This window comes from Symphodus melops (assembly GCF_947650265.1).
Source record: "Symphodus melops genome assembly, chromosome: 1".
NCBI classification, from domain to species: domain Eukaryota; kingdom Metazoa; phylum Chordata; class Actinopteri; order Labriformes; family Labridae; genus Symphodus; species Symphodus melops.
In genome coordinates this window covers 9,375,849-9,397,916 of record NC_136691.1, presented here as the reverse complement: position 1 = coordinate 9,397,916, position 22,068 = coordinate 9,375,849, and the positions used below count along the sequence as shown (strand labels likewise).

Below are 22,068 nucleotides of genomic sequence, written 5' to 3'. Positions count from 1 at the left end.
GGCAAGAGTTGTTATTATCCTTCTCTATCCTGTGTGTGTGTGTGTGTGTGTCAGTGCGTCTACCTGGCCTGGCGGTCCATGCTGGCCACTCTGAGGCCCTCCCAGCGGGCGTTGAGGAGGGTCATCTGCTCCCTTATTTCATCTTCTTCCTCCTCTATCAGGTTGGCCTGGGCGATCAGTTGGTTTCCTGCTTGGAGCACATTACCCACGCTGCTCTGGTGCGCCGTCAACTCCATCATGAAGGCCTTTTTTTGGAAGCGGAAGAAAACCATGTGATGACAAAAAAAGAAAGACTGATAGAAAAATCTCAGTTTGAAATGTTGGACTTTAATACAAGGTTTGAATATAAACCAGCCCTGGAATAAATTTCAGGATGCTTAACGTGAAGAAAGAGGAGTATGATCTCTGCACACGGAATGAGTGGTTTACCCAGTGTTGTTAAAAGCACCCATATTGAGTCCAGCATGGAGGCCTGATGCTTCTTATATTATACGAGGCTCCATGCTGGCACTTGGCACCCACACACTAACATCTGGATACATTCCTCTCCTCAACCTTCAACCTTCTTCTGATAGAACACTTAATAACGCCCATGCAGAAGCACTGGGCATCAACTCTGAGCCTGTGTATTTGCGAGTGTAACACAGCAACAGTCAGTCAAGCCTGTAAGAGTTTCACAAAAACTGAAGGGCAAAGCCAGTAAACTAGCCAAGTGAGGCCAACTGCAAAGCAGAAGAAGAGGAAGGAGAACATGCTTCAAGAAGAAAAACGAGGGCAGCTTTGAAGGAGACGGCTTGTTCCTTAAGCCCTCAGAGGAGCTGCTTTTTGCTGGTTCATGTCCCGAGCGATGTGAAAAGCAATGAGGCGAGTTATTGTCTGTTTTTCGTGACCTCTCTGGATGAGTAAGCATTTTCATCTGCACCTCTGAGCACATTGTTTTCGATGAAGCTTAGTCGGAGAAGCTGGAGTAAGTACGTGAACAGCAAAGCAGAAACAAACTGGGATTTGTTGTGTGTGTGTGTGTGTGTGTGTGTGTGTGTGTGTGTGTGTGTGTGTGTGTGTGTGTGTGTGTGTGTGTGTGTGTGTGTGTGCGTGCGTGCGTGCGTGCGTGCGTGCGTGCGTGCGTGTGTGTAGGTGTGTGTGTGTGTGTGTGTGTGTGTGTGTGTGTGTGTGTGCGTGCGTGCGTGCGTGCGTGCGTGCGTGTAGGTGTGTGTGTGTAGACCTTCTGAAACACCAGGCCGTTAAAGAGGCTTTGGGTCTTGTTGCTCTCAGTCTCGCTCTTTTCTGCTTTGACCTGCATTCCAGACGTTAGACTTCACAAATATTCTCATTTCAGCCAAGGGAAATCCTGCCAAAGCCCCTTTACACACATGCACAGACACAAGCCCTGCAGCTACGCCTCCTTGAGTCAGGCAAGTGTGCTCTGTGCCAGGGCACCATAGGGTGCTGTGCGGCACGGCAGAATTCCTGGCATTCCAGACATGTACGGAGCATGTACAGCTGCTTGTGGGAGGTCGCTATCTCTTTGACAATTTCTGCAGTCTCAACAATGGAGGGAGGATTCTTACAGAAAAACTAGTCTATGTCAGATTAACAACACGAGTGTCTTTTTTTCTTGTCTTTTTTTGTCAAGTTGTTGAAACGCACATGAAAATAAATGATGCAGTTGTTTGCACATTAATCAACAGTATGTGTATTCACGTTTACGTCTCTGCAGGCCTATAGCCACGCTGTGTTGATTTTTTTTTTTTTTTACCTACCTCATGCGTGTGAAACTGATCTTTGACCTCCTCGACGTCGTCCGACACCTCGTCCTGAATGTGCAGGGCGTCCTCGGCCGACAGCAGCCAAGTCAGCACCTCCTCCAGCGTGGTCTGGTAGCTGTCCAGGTCCACTTCCAGCAGGCTGTCCTCCATGTCCCCCTCTGTCTCAGTCAGGGTGCTGGGGGTCTCAGGCCTGGGGCTGCTGCCGGCTTTCTCCGTCTGCTGGAGAACATGAGGTTGTTATGTTTGCCGACATGTTTAAACATTGAGTTATAATTACTTTATGTACAACAAGTACTGAGAAGAAGTGCTGTAACTAACTTTTAGTTATCTTTGAAACATAGCCAGGCCCAAAATCTCTACTTGTTCTCCCACTGATCTTCTTCAGTGCACAACACTTATTGAACTTTTAAATAGATGCAGACCTCAAGAGGGGCCTTTGCTGTTCTGGAGGGTGCATAGAGACCTGCCCTGCTCAGTTAAGAAACAAAAAAACAACTGCAGGGCCTATTATGGGAGGCTGGAAGTTGCCCTTGGCATTCTGGGTGGGTTATTCATTCCTCATTCTACACATAGCAGGAGGTTTGAAACACAGCTGTACCCTGGGTAAATGTGGGTGTAGAGTCAGGGAGACGGATGGTGCTGAGAGGTCAGATAGATTAGAAACTGATTAACAGAGGAAAACCGTTTTGTTTGGTTTTTTTAACACTTGCAGAGTAGTACGCAATAAAAATATCTGTCTTTATATTTTATTAATCAAGAGGAAAATGTATCATATTTTAGACACATTTTGATTTTTGAATTTAACTGAAAACATGAATCCAACACACTGTTAAAACATGTGACTGCCTCTTGGGAAAATGCATCAGATTTATTAGTTATGTAGGAGTAAGCTTAAGAACTTCAAATCTTTCTGGAGCTGAAATTAACTGCAGTTTGAGTCTTTGCAGCAGCCACGCAAAGCTAAAGACGGCAGAAATGCTAATACGGGGTCCGCTACAGTAACAACTCAAACAGTTTAGTTTCCCGGGTTAAACGACACAAAAGTAATGTCTGTGTGACAAACTCAGGGAAAGGCCAGATGCTGAAAATACTCCATGACCTTTTGAATAGTAGTGTGGGGGGGATAAAAAGAGTCACAAAATTACAGCAAGTCCTGATGTTAGAGTGGAGTGGGCTGGCAGAGACAAAGAAAGGAAGAAGAAAGTGCAGCCTCAGTCTATTTATTGACTTGAATGGCTGTTAAATAGCTGTGGTCAGAACACTTTATCATCCCCAGATGATTCGTTCCACTCCGGCTCTGCATTCAACACTTTAGGAGCTGTGATTCTGCAGCATGTTAAGAATCAACCTGCACTCAAGAGTGCAAGTCATCATCACAACTTTTACAGTTGTGACAAAAGTATCCCAAATCACAGGCTGGAAACCATATAGCTAACGAATGAAAATCTCCATCAGAAGATTAAACCAATGTTTTGTTTGTAAAACTAGAAAAAGGGGAACAAAATATTGAACTCCAAAACAAAGAGCCTTTATGTTTTCTCCTCTACCAGCAGCATTACGCATCACTTGCTATGGAGAGATGAAGCGTGCCAGGAAAGTAAAACCTGTGTTCAACCAATCAGAGCGCTATTTCTAAAAAGACTTTTCCAGCAGTCATTCCAGTACGTGTGAAGTACGTGCCTGTGGGCAATAAAAGCCCTTAAAAGAGTAAAAGGAGCTGTCTCAGGGAGAGTAAGAAAAGAGCACAGCCAAGGCAAGAAACTGCACAAAAAAAAAAAAAAAAAAAAAATGGAAGAAAACTCGAGTAAAGTTGGACCAGTGGCACATTTCCAGGGCTGCAGCTCTAAGTCGTTTGATGCTAGAATATGGACAGGATCATTACCACAAGTTTGTAAAACAGCATGGAAGTCCAACGGTATCAGGGTCTATGAAAAAGACACTCGGAAATGCTCGCAGATGTTAAACATTATACAGTAATAGAATTTGCATGTCAGCTTCCTGACCACCAGCACACGCACACACGGAGCCATCTTTAATCCTCATATAGCCTTCCCTGTCAGCTCGCCGCACACACTGCCGTTCTCACCAATTTATTCCCCTAATTTCCTTCCGTCTCTTTCCAGCTGTGTTTCCAGCAGCTTGCTGTTGGCTAATGTCAGAGGGGTGAGTCATGGCTCTCCTCCCTGTTTGCCTGTGCGTTGCTGTGCTTTTCATGAGCAGCAATGGACAGAGAAGCAAGGAGATGGCTTTTTCAAAACTGATGGGAAGGGTGTGTGTGTGTGTGTGTGTGTGTGTGTGTGTGTGTGAGGCTGCACAATGAGACACTTCAGTGTTCCTGTATGTGTGCAGTGCACATAACCGAGTCTGTGGCCTTCAAACTGAATGTTATCAGAAACATAAACCAGCAGCAAAGGTTGAGGCAGTTATGGGTCCATCGGGTTTTTTTTGTTTTTTTTGGCAAATGCAGCTTTTCAGTTGTTTGAGCTTTATGTAGTTCAGGGGCTAAATCTCTCCATTCACAGTAAGAGACAATAGTTTATTGACAGCGGCACAGGCAGTTTGGGCAGACACTGCTGCACCGGAGGACCTGATCACCACTCAAGAAAAATCTGAACCACTGCGATTAAAGAGCCGAGATTGAATTTTATTTTTTACGGCTATAATCATCGCAGGTATTCATCATTAACATTTCAGCCTCAGAAATGTTTAGGGCTTTTTCTAAATTTGGTTTGGCTCATTATATCAATACAGTCTATTAAAGTATCTGTAGTCTGTCAAAGTCTACTTTTTATAAGTTCATGTTAGCTCTAAAACTCCAATAAAGTCCAATAAGGACAGTTTTGGCAGCAGTCAGCTGTTAGCTTTTAGCTGAAGAATTTAACTAAAGTTAGCCTCGTTCAGACTTTTGTTACATAGATCCTCAGCTTGGGAATCACTGGTTAATTTCACACATAACCTGCTCGCTGGTATTGTCCTTCCTGCACACACGTATTATATACACAGTTTCCTTCCTCCATCATTGATATCCCCTTTTCTATCACGTTCTTGTTTAACTATGACCTCCAGTCCATATCATAGAGGGGAAGTGTGTTTTTTTTTTCAGATTTAAAGCAGAATCAACAACCTTTCTTCTAGAACGAACTTCTGCAGATAAAACATTAAACTGATAAAACACAAGATGCAGAAGTCAGCTGTAAAGTGGTTCATACATGCACATGTGAGCATTTGTGGTTTTGTCATTAAGCCTGAGAAAAGCTCTCTTTATGGTTGCTTCCTAACTAACACAGATGGGTCTGTTGTTTCATTATGACACGATAAATGTTGTCAGATGTGCAGGTGTTTAGTATTAAGGCTGGAGAAAACAAAAGGACTGGATTCTGTCTGTTTTTCTCACCGTGCCAAAGCATACTGAAAAGTGAACCAGACTCGTGTATACAGAGAACAAGCTTTAAATCTCTTCCAAATTTATCACTGCCAGATATTTGCAGCATAAAAAAATAGCTCTTTGACTCCACATAAATTGCTAAAGTTTATCAGTTTATTCTCTCTGTGCTTCTGTCTAAATCTCGGGGATAAACACCTGGATATTTTTGCATATAAGAGCACCTTGAAATCTTTTTTTTTTTTTTAAACAACGACAGATGTGTGAGCTCGCTCTGTGCGAGCTGTTTTGGAAGTTGTGTTGTATATTTTACCTGAGCGCCGAGGCCTGGACCCGAGGCCTCAGACTCCACTTTATATTTGCGTGGCAGGGTCTCTACTTCTCTGATGGACTCCATGCTCACATCTTTGGGCAGCACGGCAAACAGGGAGGTTATGTACATGATGATGGACTTCTTATCGGGTAACTGCACAGCCACGTCTGGGAAAGGAGAGAAAATATGGAAAAGGGGGGATGAGGAAATATGAAGCGCAGAAAAATGGAGTGAGATAACAGTTCAGTACGGCAGGAGGAGATTTGATGACAAGGCGGGTAAAGCATGTTCAGGCAGATTTTAACAGGCTTTGACTCAGGTCAAGTGTCTGTCCCTCTCGATCATGTCATAAGAGGCGTCTGAAAACAGCTCCGGCGGGACTACAGGTGCTACAGGAGCAAACAGCTTCTTACAAATGTTCAGCCAAAGACATCAACGAGGTATTTACTCCGTCGTGAGTTTATCCAGCTGCTGGCAGGACATAAAAGGTCGGCTGCATGAACACACATTGTTTGAATGTGAGGGAATTTCAGGCCGTAAAATAAAATTGTTTTCTACTTCGAGGGCAAAGTGTTGTTAAAAGTACCTTCTGGATCCAGTAGCTTTTCAATAGCCAGCTGGTCTTTGGCTACAGTGAAAGCATGGTCCAGTCTCTCCACAGGGCTCATATGGACCACTTTATCCCAGCTGAATGCATTCGGCCTGAAAAGACACAAGACAGTGTACAATATTGTATACACGTTTATCTTGAAAATCCAAACGTAAAAAGTTCAAGTAAGGCTATATTCAAAACATTTATTTGCATAATTGGAAGCATTTCTCCAATGAACATGTAAAAGAGTCTTTTATATTCTACACACTAATAACTCAGGTCTCTTTATTTTGCACTTTTTCTTCTGTACACAAAAGTGTTGGAAGCCTTGATGTGCACTCTTCACAGAGAAGACTTGTGTTGAGGCCGGCTGGGTTTGGAATGTGTGTGTTCAGTGATCCACCTAAAGCCAGGCTCAGGTCTAAACCAACACGGCTCTTTCTCACAGCTCACAGGCCTGTGTGTGAGTGTGTGTATCACTAGTAGGGACAAGGGGTTACAGAAAGAGGGGAAAACACCCCTGATGTTTCCCCCCCCCCCGCTTTCTCTTTCTTTCTTTCACACACAACAGCCATACACACACACACACACACACACACACACACACACAAACACACACCGAGCGTGTGCAAACAGTGACATGGCAGGTGTAAACAGAGCAAGTGAAGCAGTGTACACACACACACTGCAGGCGCTGACCTGTCAACCTGACCTCCCGCCAACTTGCACAGCCGAGTCTCTCTCTCTCTCTCTCTCTCTCTCTTTCTCTCTCTCTCACTAGGTATCAACCATGCATGTCACCTTAAAGCAGAGTGTTTGTCTTGGAGCAACAAGTCGTGCAACAGAGAGAAGGCCTTCATGTGTGGAAATGCAGTCTCACAGAAATGTATCAACTTAAAGTAGAATCCAAACTAAAAGTACAAAAAAAGATCACCTGAAGTGATGGAGGATGCTGTTGAGAGCCAGACCGTCAGCCCAGCTGGTGGTGAAGTTCAGCACATTGACTTCTGGGTAGGAGCGGGTGCATTGACGTACCCAGCTCAATAAGATCTTCTCACTGTTCGTCTGCTGCAGGTTTGACATGATGTCCTTCATGATGTCTTTTACCTACATGGAGAAATTCATATTTAGAAGAGTAAGATGATTTTTTTCAGTTTATATGAAATATGGTGACTATATCATTTACACTCAGACTACAGAACGTCTGGTCAGATTAGGGAATAACCAAAGGGATAATTTTTCCTTTGACATCAAGCTACAAAACAAATCTATTCATTGTTTATGCATATGAAACTAGTTAAGGGTCTTTCACATTTATTTGTTCTGCCCATTGACAAAAAAAAAAAAAAGGTTTTCTATTTCAATGATAGCGTGACAGACAAAACTTAAATATGCTTTGAAATTCATGGTGCACACACGGAGAGGAGTGACATGAGGGTAAACATTTTTTTTTTTTGAGGAAGTCATGAAAAAATGATATCAGAGGCAGTACTCAGACTTTTTTCATAAATGTCTCAAACAACCTTCTGAAACTTGTGTGCTTCATATTTCAGTAGGTCATCCTTACAAAAAGCACTGTAAGATAAACATGTTTGCATGCATGGACGCATGTGTGCACACCAATACTGATTTTCCATCATCTGCTCTTTGGATCCCTCTGGATCATCATGGTACTGTGAGTCCACAGTCAGTCAGTCAGCAAACAGTAATGAGTCTGTGTGTGTGTGTGTGTGTGTGTGTGTGTGTGTGTGTGTGTGTGTGTGTGTGTGTGTGTGTGTGTGTGCACACATGTGCGTGAAAGAAAAGGTGCAGCATGTGTGTGTGTGTGTGTGTGTGTGTGTGTGTGTGTGTGTGTGTGTGCTCACCTGCCAGTGTAGGATAATACTCCAGATGAGGCCTAAAGTCAGCTTGTGGTTCCCATCCACAATATCTGTCCCTCCTATGTTAACCAGATCCACCTGAAAGATATGACAAATCATGAAACATCACTTAAATACAAACAATGATGATGATAACAATAGGAGCCGTGGTACAATGTTTTTTATAACAACAGTAGACATGATTGCAGTACGTGGCAGACTAATGGGAAAAGCTACCCAGTTAAACACCAGACAAAACGTCTGCGTTATAAACTGTAAAACCTCTTCAGAATCAAGCCTGTAATCATTTATGTAACAACACTTGGCACCATCGAACGTTCGATTCTAAGCAGAGATTAACATTGGTGTTACTTTAAGCTGGGGACTCGCATTGTGCTGCTTGTCTTAATGAGTTTCCACACTGTCTGTTTCAGCTGAACACTTCATGCGTTTTGCCCCACACCGTTGATTACACCCCCGTAATAACACCCTCCATTGCTGCCTGTAAGTGCGTCTGCAGCCTTGTTAGACAAGTATCATATGAGGAGAGGTTGGCTGATTACATATAAATATCCACTCTCGGGATCAAGCCCGAGAGTGGAACATGAGGTCAAGTGTTGGTTTAAACAGAAAAGTAACCTCTCTGCCTGCCACAGACTTGACCTCTGACCTATTTTTAGTCCCAATTAGCTCCGTCCTCAACATCACATCTTTCTCTCTCTGTGTTTCTTAGTTTCAGTACCTCCATCACACACACACACACACACACACACACACACACACACACACACACACACACACACACACACACACACACACACACACACACACACACACACACACACACACACACACACACACACACACACACACACACACACACACACACACACACACACACACTAGAATATACAGTAGAATAAACTTTTAATGTGCCTCTATATGAGTGTCTGCATTTTAAGGTTACGATAAAAAGCGATGTTCTTTGGCGGTGGTCTGATGAATGCGTAGCTTGTGGCTGGTTTTTTTATTCCAAGTCTCGGGGACAAACAGCTTTATTACATAGTTTATCTCTTATGCTCAAAGGTGCACTATGTAGTGAAATTTGAAAGTTGGAGAAGTGGCACGAATCTATGCTATATTTCTGAACGAAATACACAAATTTTATTCAAAGGCAAAAAGCTACCAGGAGAGTTACGGTTTCACTGCTGCACTTCTCGCATAGCATTTTATCTTCAAACAGTGTTCAAAGACCCACATTTTGCTCTGAGGACAGTTTGTTTATAGAGTTAAGATCAAATACCACAGAATCTGTACACTTCTCGAACTTTAACATTTCTCTACCAAAACTCTAAAATGCACCTTTAGTAAATGAGAATCTGGATCTATGAGCTAAAAAAAGACATTCAAACGAATAGTCGCTGATGGGCAAAATCTGACCAACCAGGTTTGATTCATAGACTGTAAAAAGAACACTATGTAAATCCTTAGTCGGAGACATCACTTGTTTTAAGTGAAGGTTGAAGCCAAGAACCTAACTTGCTTTTTTACATATTAACTCTGCATAACTGGTCACCTTGTAGCTGTAGACTCATTTTAATGTGAACATGAAGTCAATTTCTTCCATGGTGTCAAAGACAAGCACGTCTCACTGAGATGTGTGGTTTACTTTCATTAGAAACATCCAGCATTTTTTTTTTTATGTCTGTTTTCACAAACTTTTAAGGTGCCACCTCAGCTCAAAATGCAAATGTCTCAAGTCGTTGTGTCAGAGAATTTGAAAAGAATCAAAGTAAAACACGGTGGATTTCTACGACGACAATATAAACCAGCATCTCACTGTCCTGTTCATGATGGTTCCTTGTTTCTGGCTGTGCATGTTGGGTGGTTCAAAAGACTCACTTAAACAGGTAGCTGGTTAATAGCACAGGTTTACTAATAAAAAAAAAAGAAGAAGAAAATACCCATGGAACGCCAGCCGCTGTTAGAATAGCATTAAAAATAGCTGTGACTTACATTATTTTGATGCAGGACTTGAAGAACTTTGTTGACATTGTTGAGGGAGTGTACTCTGGTGGAGCCTCGTTCTTTGGTCTGAGGAAGAGGAAACAAAACACAAGTGAGTGACAGCCCCTTCAAGAGCCAATCAGAAGGCTGCAGTGGCTGGAAGCTTGTAAAAAATCGTCAGAGATGCACAAAGTAGTTCCCTATTCAGAGAATTAGAAGTGAGAGGTGATGTTCACTGACGGGCACTGATACAGCAGGAAGCTGCGCCGTCACTCAGCGAGAGTGTTCTCCTCCATACGTTCAGCACAGCCATTAGCCTATCAGCTGTGTCCACAAGACTACTTATGGAAAGAATGGAGGCATGAGGAGCTGCCAACTGCAAATCCCTTTTAAGTCTTCACATACCTCAGCCACTCATTAGCACCCAATTATAGAATTATTCTGGAATCAGAGAGAGAGACAGCGTGTGTGTGTGTGTGTGTATGTGTTTGTGCATGCATGTTTGGCACTTGGCACTACAGTCAGTAGGGCTGCAGGTGCTGTAAAGAAGATATGCTGCTGAAAGGTGACAGTAAAGTGAGACTGATATAAAAGGAATATAGAAGAAAATGTGTGCCCATAATTACGCTGCAGGTCGCCAGGGACAAACATACAAGTAAGGTGGTATACAGAAATCTATCAACCCTGCTTATGTGTCAAATGTTTGTTTTCTCAATTTCTTTATCAATTCTTGAACAAAACTTGATAAACTGGAGGATTTCCAGTGCTTCATTTCATGCAAATCCAAAATCTTTGAGAATGAAAAAACAGAGTGAAAAAGTGAAATACACGAAGAATCACACCGAGATGAAGGAATAAGCAAAAGCTCAGTTGGCAACATGTGAGATATTGTGTTTTTTTGAAACATGTGTTATTCATTGAGCTGTTTCTGTCACAGGATCCAGAGTGCATCAGCTGAGACCCCCCCCTTGTGTTGCCCTAGTGTTTACGTTAGATCCAAAGTTAGAGTTTAAATGAGGTAACACGTGTGCTTGTGCTGGCTTGAGCGGCTGCTAGAGTCACGTTTGAGCTAGAAAAACACCGAGCGCCGGTAATGTAATGACATGGCTTTCCAAATCAACAGAGGAGAAACATTTTGACCGTGTTCCCACCCTCGCTTGAAATCATCGCTCGATTAAAACAGCTTGTTTTGGGTTATGATGCACTTTCATTTCTATGAGGTCACAAATGTGTACTGATTAAAAAAAAACAACAACGTCCTATTAAAGGGAGAAATGGTAGATCAGGTATATATATTTTTTTAATGTTATCGGGCTAGCTTACTCTTTACTTGATCGTTTGTTGGTTGAAGACAGACCAAAAAAAAGTGTCTGCTGTCTGTCGAACACAAACTCACCAAAACAGAGCCAGTAAGCCCCTCCAACAGGTCCAGCAGCTTCCTCCCATCCTTCAGGTCAGAGAACATGTCTTTGATTGGCGTCTTTCCCGTCTGATTGGGGGGGAAAACAGTACAAAGGGGGTTTGTCTATAGCTTGAAGTTATGAGCTGTACTTTTCATCTTCAGGTCACAAACTTAAACACAGATGTTGCATCTACAAATGAATACACAACACAGTCAATTACCACACTGAAGCTGCACCTCAGGATTAATACATTAACTGTATAAAGACTGCATCAATAGAGTACAGTTACTGTCAGATATTCACTGAGAAGAAATCCACGTGTGAAAATGGACTTCTTTAAAGACAGAAAGCCTTTATGAATACCTTTATGTTTTTTTTATTCATGAAAATTTGTTTCAATCCTCGTTAGACACAACAATGATACCAGATTGGTTGTTAAATACAGAGCATTGACGTAATGTTGAGAGTTACTGTCTGTTTTTGTTGATATAGTATCGAAAACAGGTATTGAAATTGTGTTTGTTTTTTGGTGTTTTTTTTTACTAGTTTAAAATTCTGTTAATAAGCATCCTGGCAGAAAAAGTTGCCGAGTAGAGTCATCGACAAAGAAATGCTTAGAAGCATGAAAATGTTCGGAACATTTATATATTTCATACACAACATTAAGTTCCTGTGTTTTGCTTTACAAAGCGAAGAGGAGACGCGTGTGGCAGTCTAAATCCAGCATAGGTGTCACATGTTCTTTTCTCTTGAGGTTCACGGATCATCAGTTCAGCCTTCTTGTTTGCTAGCAGCGACGCTAGCACGCTGCGGCTCTGTAAACCTCTCCCGTTTGAATCAAGGACTACAATGATGTCATGAATGTGCCGCCTGATCACTCTTTCAAGTCTTCACTTTCTATCTCAGGAAGAGGACGCCTCTTAACTCCCAAACCATGAACTCTCCTGTGCTTTGAAAGTACGTTCGCTTGTATTCAGGCTGAAACGCTAATAATGGACACTTTGAAAAATCTTCTGACTACATAAAGGGCTTTTTGTCACATTCACACATGAATACATTAAAAGCAAAGGATGCCATGCAAAGTTGGCGCTCTCACTCGCTAATTCCATTCACAACGATTTGCACTCACTGCTCAATAATCCTTTACATTACCTTGGAGAACTGTGCGTTTATCCATTTGGTGAATGTTTTCTGCTGCACTGCGTCATGCTCGTCTGGGGAACAAAAACAAGAAGATTGATTAGAAAGCTGAACGGGTTAATTAAAAAAAGAAAGAAAAAGTGGACATAAATTGCGAGTAAGCCTGCCTGATGATAACACAGAACATTATCAACACTCCAGGTTTATTTCAGGTACAAACTGACCACATCCATTCTGACAACGACATGCTGGTAAAAGGTAATTACACCTGGAGGCAGCCAAGCTTAAAAGCATCAAAATCCACGGGGCTGAGAGATCAGAACATTGCACAACACAATGACATGGATTTGAATGATGCGTACAAAACATCCACAGGTGTGCCGTGTCACAAACAACAACAAAAAAAGGTAATGCACAAGTCTTCCTGCTAAAACACGCCCCCCCCACACACACACACACACAGTATGTCCCCCTGGTCTCTGAACACAATTAGAGGAATATTTCACATTCTCTCCCCCCTTGACTCGCTCCCAGCTCCTTCGTTACTCCCTCCATCCTGACTCTCTAAAAAGGCCTCATTGTGTGTCAGGCAGAGGGTCAGCTGCTTTGATGTGCCTGGACGATGGCCGACTCCTGTAATGGATCAGAGTGGCGCTTACAAAGACTTGGACCTCACTTTAGAAACACCCAGATTTCAGTTATAGTTACCGTTCATACATGTGTTATTGATTTCATGCTTTGAGACTGCTCAGAAAAGCTGCACAAAAGACCTTTAAGAAGGAATATTTTACTCATCAGTACAAAGATTATTGGTAGATCCAATGGCAAAAACTGTGTCGGTAACACCTTCATAAAGGAGGTCCAGCAAACGTGTTTTCTGTGTATGAGAGTTAAAACTGCCACTGTCATTTAACTGTCCGCTGTGTGAAGCACCATGAAGTGAACAAAATGTCAAAGGTTATGATCACCAGCCCCAGCAGAAGTCGGCCTCTTTTGTTTTCAGGTGTTTGGAGTGCGTGTGTAGAGTAAATGTGTGTGTGCATGTGTGTGCGTAAGAAACGGCATAAAAAACAAGAATGTGCTGCAAAGGAGAGGTGATGAGGTGAGAGCAGGAGATCAACGGGGGTGAACAGAGAGAGTTTTAGGAAACATCCGGACACTTCTCAAAGCGAGCACAGAGAGAGAGAGTGTCAGTAACTCAATATCATGCGAGTATTACATTTGTTTGAGCTGTTTCTCATTTTGTAGACACTTTCACTTTGACAATTTCTCACAACTGGAAGAGAACTCACAAAAAAAATTATCACAGAAGAAGGTGTGCTGTACAGATTTGGAACTCCTTGAAGGGAAATGTCTGACTTTCTACGAAGTATTAAAAAAATAAATCACTTGACTTGGCAGTAAAGATTATTCTGTATTGTGCTGTCTCTTGCCTATTTGTTGTTAAATTCATATAACTAAAGGCCCATAAAGGGATTGGCATTGTTAATAAATAGCCTCCAAAATAAAGGCTTCTATAAACAGTCAGACTGAATTTAAAAAAAAAAAAAAAAAAAAAGGTTAAAGCATCAAAAGTCTTGATGCAACAAACTTTGCTCCATAGCTCTCCTGAACTCTTAGCATCCAGTGCAACAGTATAGATCTGTAGACCTGCATCGCAATGCGTGTGAGGACTGACTATCTGCTTTTTCCTATTTCTTTCTAAAAGGGCAAACGTAAATTCCAGGCTATCTAAACGCTCCAGAAATGTCAGAAACCAGAGGAGAAGATAACAGGTGCTGAGTCAATGATTATGGGGGTTTATATTCTGAGGACAAAACACAAATGGAAGGGTGAGATTTTGGAGGTGGAGACAAAAGCTAAAAATAAGCTGGCGTCCTCTTCTCCGTAGTCAAAGGCAGTACTCTGAGCCGTGACACTGTAAAAGAATAAATAAATAAATAAATAAATAAAGGCCCTCCTGAGTGTGTGTTGACTCATAAATCTCAAATAGGCAACAAAAGCCCCTGAAGGATTCTTTTTCTGAGGAGGTGAAGAAGACAAAGAGGAGATGGCTGGAGGAGGTGATGGATGAAGAGGAGGGGATACAGGAGAAAGAGACCGGGGGGGGGGGGGGGTTAACAAGGTAGGAGTCGCAAAAGAGGTCCATGAAGGTGGTGAAGAGGCCCCGATAACTGACAGCGATCAATTACAGAGAATGACTAACAAAAAAAAGAAGCGACAGGAGAAAGATCCAGAGAGGGAAACGCCCCAAGAGGAGCAGCACAGGCCAAGTACAGGTAGGTTTTTAAAACAACGGGGGGTTTTTTCCTGAAAAAAAAAAAATTAGACGTCAAGGCCTCCTGTCTTTACAGTACTATTGGCCCCCTGCAGTGGGCCCCTTTGAGGGAAAGGGTACCTATAGGCTCAGGTCTCCTGGGTAGTCCACCTTACTGCCTTCATAGGACAATACACTCAATTCATACACTGCTCCCCCTAAATCTGTCTGCTGCTCCGACTCACCACAGCACAGGAATGTCTTACTGCTGCACAGATCAAAGCTGCAACACAAGTGAGTGTGTGTGTGTGTGTGTGTGTGTGTGTGTGTGTGTGTGTGTGTGTGTGTGTGTGTGTGTGTGTGTGTGCGTGTGTGAGAGCAAGAAAAAAAAAAATCTGTTCCAATAAGAGAACGTGTGTATACAACATCAACACACCACTACACTTCATGTCACTTCTGTTGTTTTCGTGAGTTTACAGCCGACCTCACCAGCACTTCACCAACAGTTGTAATACAGAGCACTTAACACTGGTGTTTATATGAGAAAACATGCGCACACACACACACACACACACACACACACACACACACACACACACACACACACACACACACACACACACACACACACACACACACACACACACACACACACACACACACACACACACACACACACACACACACACACACACACACACACACACACACACACACACACACACACACACACACACACACACACACACACACACACACACACACACACACACACACACACACACACACACACACACACTTTAAGTCAGCTGTAAACAAACTGTCAAGTCAGCTGTGCATTTGAATTGATCTGATCCCAAAGCGGTACGTGTGCTCGAGGGGTCCAGTCTCATCTGACATGTGACCCTGAGAGGTTCATGAACACTTTCACGAGTGTTGAACTTAAAGGAAGTCCAGACATCCTTTATTCTTTATCAAGTATCAAATAATAAGCCCAGAAATATACATTCAATTTACATCTTTTCTCAATGACTTCAATGCAAATGAAGCAAGAATCTTAGTTTTTGCAAGAAGTCAGAAACTGAGAGACTTGTTACATCAGGTACGAGCAAAAAAAAAAAAAAAAACAAGCTAAACACAGGAATGTTGTCCTGAACCACAACTCTCTTCACCATGTGTTCTGCTTCTTTTGAGCCACTCCTCTGCTGACTGAAGTCTGTGTACATTTCATCTTCGACTCATCTACATTTAAACTAAAGTAGCAATAACTAAGTACATTTCTTAGATGAAATGGTGGATTCCTTGGTGGAAGAATAAGCTTGTTTGTAATAATAATTGAAGGAATGAATATGGAGCAGTATGTAACTCTGACACAGAGTCTAAAACTGCACTGTACTGCAGGCCAAATTCAAAACATTGAAGAGAGCTGTCTTTCCACGCCCCCTCCTCTTCAGAGTCCATGTTCGAGTTGGTTGCCATGTGACGAGCACTGTAGCTTCAGTGTTTAGCCAGCTCGGCATCGGTCTTGAAAGCTCTCTGCGTTCTAACCTCTCTCCATTTCTTTCAGAAGCATCTCCAATATTTGCACTTAAAACCGCCTACCTTCTCTCGTCAAAACAAAAACAAACCATTTCACACAGGAGTTGCAACTTTGGACTGTCTACGGCACTGTTGACAGAGTTAATCTGTGTATGGATCCTTTCCATACCAAACATGAAAAATAACAGTCTGAGCAGGTCAGTAGCAAAAACAAGCTTGTCGGATGTACTTTGATCAGCGGCACCTGCCCAAGGCTTAAGTTACAGTCTGCATGCATGGAGCATTTTCAACTGTTATATGGTATTACTATGTCGCAGAATTAATAAACAAATCAAGTTCTTTTATTATCAATGAATCCAACCAACAGGCTTTTCACACACACACACACACACACACACACACACACACACACACACACACACACACACACACACACACACACACACACACACACACACACACACACACACACACACACACACACACACACACACACACACACACAACACCACACACACACACACACACACACCACACACACACGTGTAAACTGAGGGATTTGACTGACACACACAGTGTCGTCATGAAGTCATGTACAGTAAAATGTGCTGAGAAATAAATGTTTCCCTTCCTCAACAGCCAAACAGGAAAGTAGTGATTACATCAGGAAGTGTAACCCCAGGGCTGTCTTCTCATGGCTCACTGAGCGCGAGACAACACATTCAACAAAAAAAAAAAAAAAAAAAGGTTTTAAAGGCTTTAAAATTGACTGGTTGCTCAGGCACCTTGACCCCATGTTGACCAACATTACATAAGAAGACGAACCCGCACTGACAGGAAAATTGAACCGCAAATAAACCTCCAAATGTGACATAAGAGGCGGAGGAAAAAAAAACCTGAAACACACATGTTCCTTCGAGCAGCCAGCTGGGAACACATAACAGAAATTATACAGCACCCCCCCCTCTCACAGGTGGAGAGAGCCTGTGACCACACAGCAGGGTGAAGAAGGGGTGTGGGCGGGGGGGGGGGGGGGGGGGGGGGGGGGGGGGGGGGCACTGAGGTGAAAATCACACAACTCATCAGGGTTTCCATGGCAGCATAACTCACAGTCAACATGAGAGCCCGGGGGACTTAAGCAAATAAGAGATATTTACACAATTTTCCCGCACCGTCGAGCACCAATTACAACGAGCTGAGTTCGCTAAAACATGGTTAAAAGGGAACCACCAATCACTTTAGGTATCAGATGAAGTACCTGTGTGATTCCAGAAAACTATCTGGAAATGTGTTTGAAAACTTTCACTACACGAAGGCTAAACGCGAAAAAAAAATGTAATTCAGCAAATTATCAAAGGGTTCTTCTAAGTGATGTTGTCAAATTCCTCCAAAAAAACCCATTTATCAGTCATTATTTATGACTAACAAAAGCAATACATTGTTTAATTCAAGATGCTGAAATTGAAAAATAGTTGACATTTCTGCTTGAAAGGTGACTGGACAATGAATTGATAATAAAAAAAGGTTGGCAATTACTTTAACCTGGAAATTACGCAGTGATGGAAAGTTGCTGCTCTGACCAAAAATTGACTTTTTTTTTTTTTGGTGACATAAGAGGTTATTCTACCGGTAATAGTTTGTGTCATTGTTCAGAGAAATGGAGGGAAAATGCTTTATTCTTGGCAATACAATACTTTCGCACAGTGGGGGGGGAAAAAACAAACAAAAAAAAAACATTTCCCAGCGTGAACTTCACCTCGATAACAGGTAACAGCAATTTAACAGGCCTGAGTCGTTTAACTGTCTTTTCTCTAAACACTACACAAGGAAAAGCTTCACACAGGACACACAAACACAAAGCCAACAAACAATCAAAATGCTCTGCGTTTACACCAAATATCACTTGAGAAAAAGTCTCCCAGATAAAGATTCTCCTCTTCGTCACACGTTAAAGAGTACATCAAACTCCGCACTATTTGATGATGTTTTGCCTTCATAGGTTGTTAGGAAATGCACAGAATGCCTTTAATTTCCCCCCCTTGCATTCCACCCTCCTCCCTGCACTGGTCACTTGTCGAAGCTTGTCCCAGCCGGCGCAGCCTTGTTGACTCTCGTCCCTTTGGCGAGATGTGGGAATTTGTAATAAAAACACTTGGAGCGTCCAGAAAGATTAACCCATATCCCCACTTAGCAGCATGAAAAACACATCTGTGCTGTGTGTAGGTGCATGGGTCGGTGTAATTAGGATGTGAACAGGAATAGTGATGTGGGGGGGGGGGATGGATAACCATGGGAACTTTAAATCTCTGCGATAGATTGAAATATGAGCAGGAAACAATATAACTAGTAAATTAAAATGATATTTAACGCTGCACTATCAAAAAAATGAAGTTCTAAACTAGCTGGTAATTTCTAAAGATAATCTCAAACAATATTTAAAAACGTTATTAATCTCAATACTTTGATAAAAAACCTGCAAAATACAATATGAGACTGTACAATGAAATACAGTATGATACTTCAATATGCAACACTATGCCATGCACTTTATTCACCCACTCGGACAAATTGTCTCTGACTGAAGTGTACCAAAGAGCAAAGACAGTCATAAAGACACAATGAAATCTACTTTGAAACTCCCCCCCCCCCCCCCGACAGTTTCAAAAACTTCAGATCGCAGGAGATTCCTGATATGCTTCATTCAAACAGCAAAGCCAACTTTAACGTCTGCGGCACACCTTGTCATGTGTGCACACCTTGTTATGTTGTCACACACCTGTCAGAAGTTCCTACCCTCTGAGTTTGAGCCCATACTCTGCCATCTTTAACTGTGAGCCTCCACAACACTCAACCAAAGTAGCAAGAAAAAGAAAAGACAGTCCAAGAGTTTCCCGCAAGCACAAGAAGACAAGAGGAAGCCTTCTCTCTCTCTCTCTCTCTCTCTATTCTTCTGTTCCTCTGTCGCTCCTTGACCAGCAAGGGAGGAAGAGATCAGAAGAATGCTGCAGCAGAAAGAGAGACAGAGAGGACAGAGAGAGAGAGAGAGAGAGAGAGGGAGAGGGGAGAGAGAGAGAGAGAGAGAGAGAGAGAGAGAGGGGGAGGGAAAAAATGGGACGCTGTCAATGAGAGGGAAACAGATTGGCGGCAGAGCAGAACAGGACAGGGCAAGCCGAGGGTGGGGAGCCAGAATGCATGCATGCAGGATAGAGGGTGAATGCAGATAAACACAGAAGAAACACTGTTGGGCTGCGTGCAACAGGACGATAGAATAAATGTGTCGTGAGAAGATGGGGGGGGAGGAGGGGGGGGGACAAAGCAGAGCCTATCAGGGCAAAAGATCAGGGCACAAATACAGACACAACAGAGGAGGCTTTAACTTTGTGATCTTCATTTACTGGAAGTCTACACATCTCAAATCCTCATCAGCATGCGTACGTAGTGTATATTAAATGTATTACACATTACACTTACAAGCAGACTTTTATCAAATCTAATCAACAGAAGAAATATCAGGGATTCTATGTGTTGTGAAAGTTAGAGAGATGAGCTCAACAATGTGACTCTTTGCTTACTGAGACAAATAGAATAGGTGTGAATGGGCGCAAAAAAAAAAAAAAAAACACAGGACATGTGTTATTACCAAAACATACAGTATCATTCTACTACCACACAGCGTTTCGCATTAAATAAACACCCAATAGGTCGCCAGTAGCCTAGTGGTTAATGTGTCCGCTCCATGTACAGAGGCCAGGGTCCTCCAAGTGGGCAACCCGGATTTTAAATCCGACACATGGTTCCTCTCTCTCTCTTTCTCTCTCTGATTCTATCCCTCTCCTGTCTCCAAAATAAAGGCATAAAAAGCCCCAACATACACTTTTAAAATAGATGTCTTGCTGCTACTTCTTCTTAATCTGAGAGCAATCCGAGAATAAGTAAAGTAAAAGTGTTTTGGGTTTTTTTTGTCGAAATATTTTAGTGAAAAGAGAAAGCCAATGTTGATCCTCCAGAAAGTAGAGCTGTTGATGTTTGACGAGGTGGATGCAGAAAAAGAAAAGTATGAAATACGAAAGCAGCGTTTGACTCTCGCACTCAAACGTAACAGCATGCACTGGAGACAGGAAGCGCATAAAGCATCAACACAATAAGCCCCGCCCTCTGAAACAGGCAGAATCAACAAGGACACAAAATAATCACTTTTCATAAGATATCACAACATGCTGAACGGTGATGCTTGTAGTGCTTACTGGCACTTTGTGCACAGAGACGCTAACAACCCTCCACAACACAGCTGCTTCTTGTATCAAAGCAATTAATAATCAGTTGCTGATAAAGTCACAAAGAGAAAAGATGTCATGCATAATATTAAAAGCTGGATTTCATCTGCGTGTATCTTTAGTTCCTGTGGTTAGATGGAACAGGTCTTAAAATGTAGTTTAACAGCCCTTTAAACTAACTCTTTAGGTTTAGTCAATAAACAGCCAAGTCACCTGTTAATGTTGTTTTAACATTTGAGGATAAATCTCCACAAATGGACACTAGAACTACAGGATTTGTTCGCCAACTTACCGAGATAAAGAAAATGTTCAGGCTTTCCTTTCTTCCTGAAAAAGCTCTTCTTCCTCCAAGACTTCCACTTACTCAAATTCATGACGGAACGCAATCTTTTTGTGCAATAAAGAGCAGAAGGAAAAGAGGCAGAAAGAAAGAAAAACAAATCCGGAAGAGGAAGATAAATGGGTAGTGATGGCAGCAGTGGATGGAGAGCGAGAGACTGAAGAGAAAGAGGAAGTGGAGGTGTGAGAGCGTTTAGCGAGTCTGTTTATTCGGGGCGCTGGTGGGGCTTGGTTGTGAGATGTGACCTCACACACACACAAACACACTCAACAGGAGGGTGAAAAAAAGTGAAGTGACAAGAACAGGGACTGCTTCACGTCATCAATTAAAAAAAATAAAAATGAAGGTGACAGGTGACGTAGATATTTGTGTTGTCGTGTTTGTAACTGACAGCTGATTCCCGCTGAAAACACAGAAGAAGTGACGGCGACAGCCGGCTCACGCTGCAGGAAGTGACAGCAGGTAATCATGATCCAAAGTGACCTAAAACCACAAAACATCCTGCTGACACTCTGGGCTACAACTGCCACTTGCTTTGCTAATGTTTACATGAAAGTGAAACCTTTAAAACTTAAAAGAAATGGTGCGGGATAAATGCAAAAACATTGCTCCTGACATTTACTGCAGGTCTGTGAGCTGGGGAGCAGAAGCCTGAGTCCATTTGCTCATTGACATATTGAGTCAATGAGGGGCAACTGAATAAACAACTCTATTCCTACAGAGACGGGGGGGGGGGGGGAGTAGAGGAGGAAGGAAGGAAGGAAGGAAGGAAGGAAGGAAGGAAGAAAGGAAGGAAGGAAGGAAGCAGGGAAACAGAGAAAGTTAATTGCCTTGTCTTTTGTCTTCTATTTTCCTTTTCATCACAGAGAGGAAGTAAAAGAGGAAAAACTGCCCAGTTACCCCCCCCCCCCCCCACCCATGACCAACTTCCAGAGTCAGACTGAATTAAGTCCTCATCCCTCCACAGAGAGTATGAGCAGCTGGTGTGGGGTTTGGTCAGGCTGGCCTTGGCAGTGACCTAAGGAATCAGAGACTAAAAAAGGGACTTTCCGCTGGGCTGAATCAGTCATGACCTCAGAGACAGGCGTCCCCTACTCCCTCTGTTATTTGGTCTGCATCCGAGGGCATCCATCAGCGAGCTTCTTGAATAAATGTGGAGATACACTGGACTAAACGTCACACATCTGACTGACGCT

At 42.6% G+C, this 22,068-nt stretch overlaps 2 protein-coding genes across 10 annotated transcripts in view; both read right to left on the bottom strand.

Annotated features, from left to right (window-relative positions):
* The window catches only part of syne1a (spectrin repeat containing, nuclear envelope 1a), a 286,238-nt gene that overhangs the window by 3,535 nt on the left and 260,635 nt on the right, over positions 1 to 22,068 (bottom strand). The window lies entirely within an intron of this gene.
* Positions 1 to 22,068, bottom strand: part of utrn (utrophin) — a gene marked incomplete at its 3' end in the record, with an annotated part of 174,280 nt that overhangs the window by 142,478 nt on the left and 9,734 nt on the right. For 4 of the 9 annotated variants that reach the window (XM_079360721.1, XM_079360727.1, XM_079360726.1 and 1 more), the window contains exons 1-10: positions 20,825 to 20,921; positions 12,475 to 12,536; positions 11,316 to 11,408; positions 9,929 to 10,006; positions 7,919 to 8,011; positions 6,988 to 7,160; positions 6,048 to 6,163; positions 5,462 to 5,628; positions 1,761 to 1,985; positions 64 to 245 (exon numbers count right to left, since the gene is read on the bottom strand). In XM_079360721.1, coding sequence (XP_079216847.1) covers positions 64 to 245; positions 1,761 to 1,985; positions 5,462 to 5,628; positions 6,048 to 6,163; positions 6,988 to 7,160; positions 7,919 to 8,011; positions 9,929 to 10,006; positions 11,316 to 11,408; positions 12,475 to 12,536; positions 20,825 to 20,906 — 1,271 coding nt within the window. In that variant the 5' untranslated portion in view covers positions 20,907 to 20,921. Of the gene's footprint in view, positions 1 to 63; positions 246 to 1,760; positions 1,986 to 5,461; positions 5,629 to 6,047; positions 6,164 to 6,987; positions 7,161 to 7,918; positions 8,012 to 9,928; positions 10,007 to 11,315; positions 11,409 to 12,474; positions 12,537 to 20,824; positions 20,922 to 22,068 lie in introns of those variants that run through there. The other 5 variants (XM_079360729.1, XM_079360723.1, XM_079360724.1 and 2 more) reach the window with 3 other exon arrangements.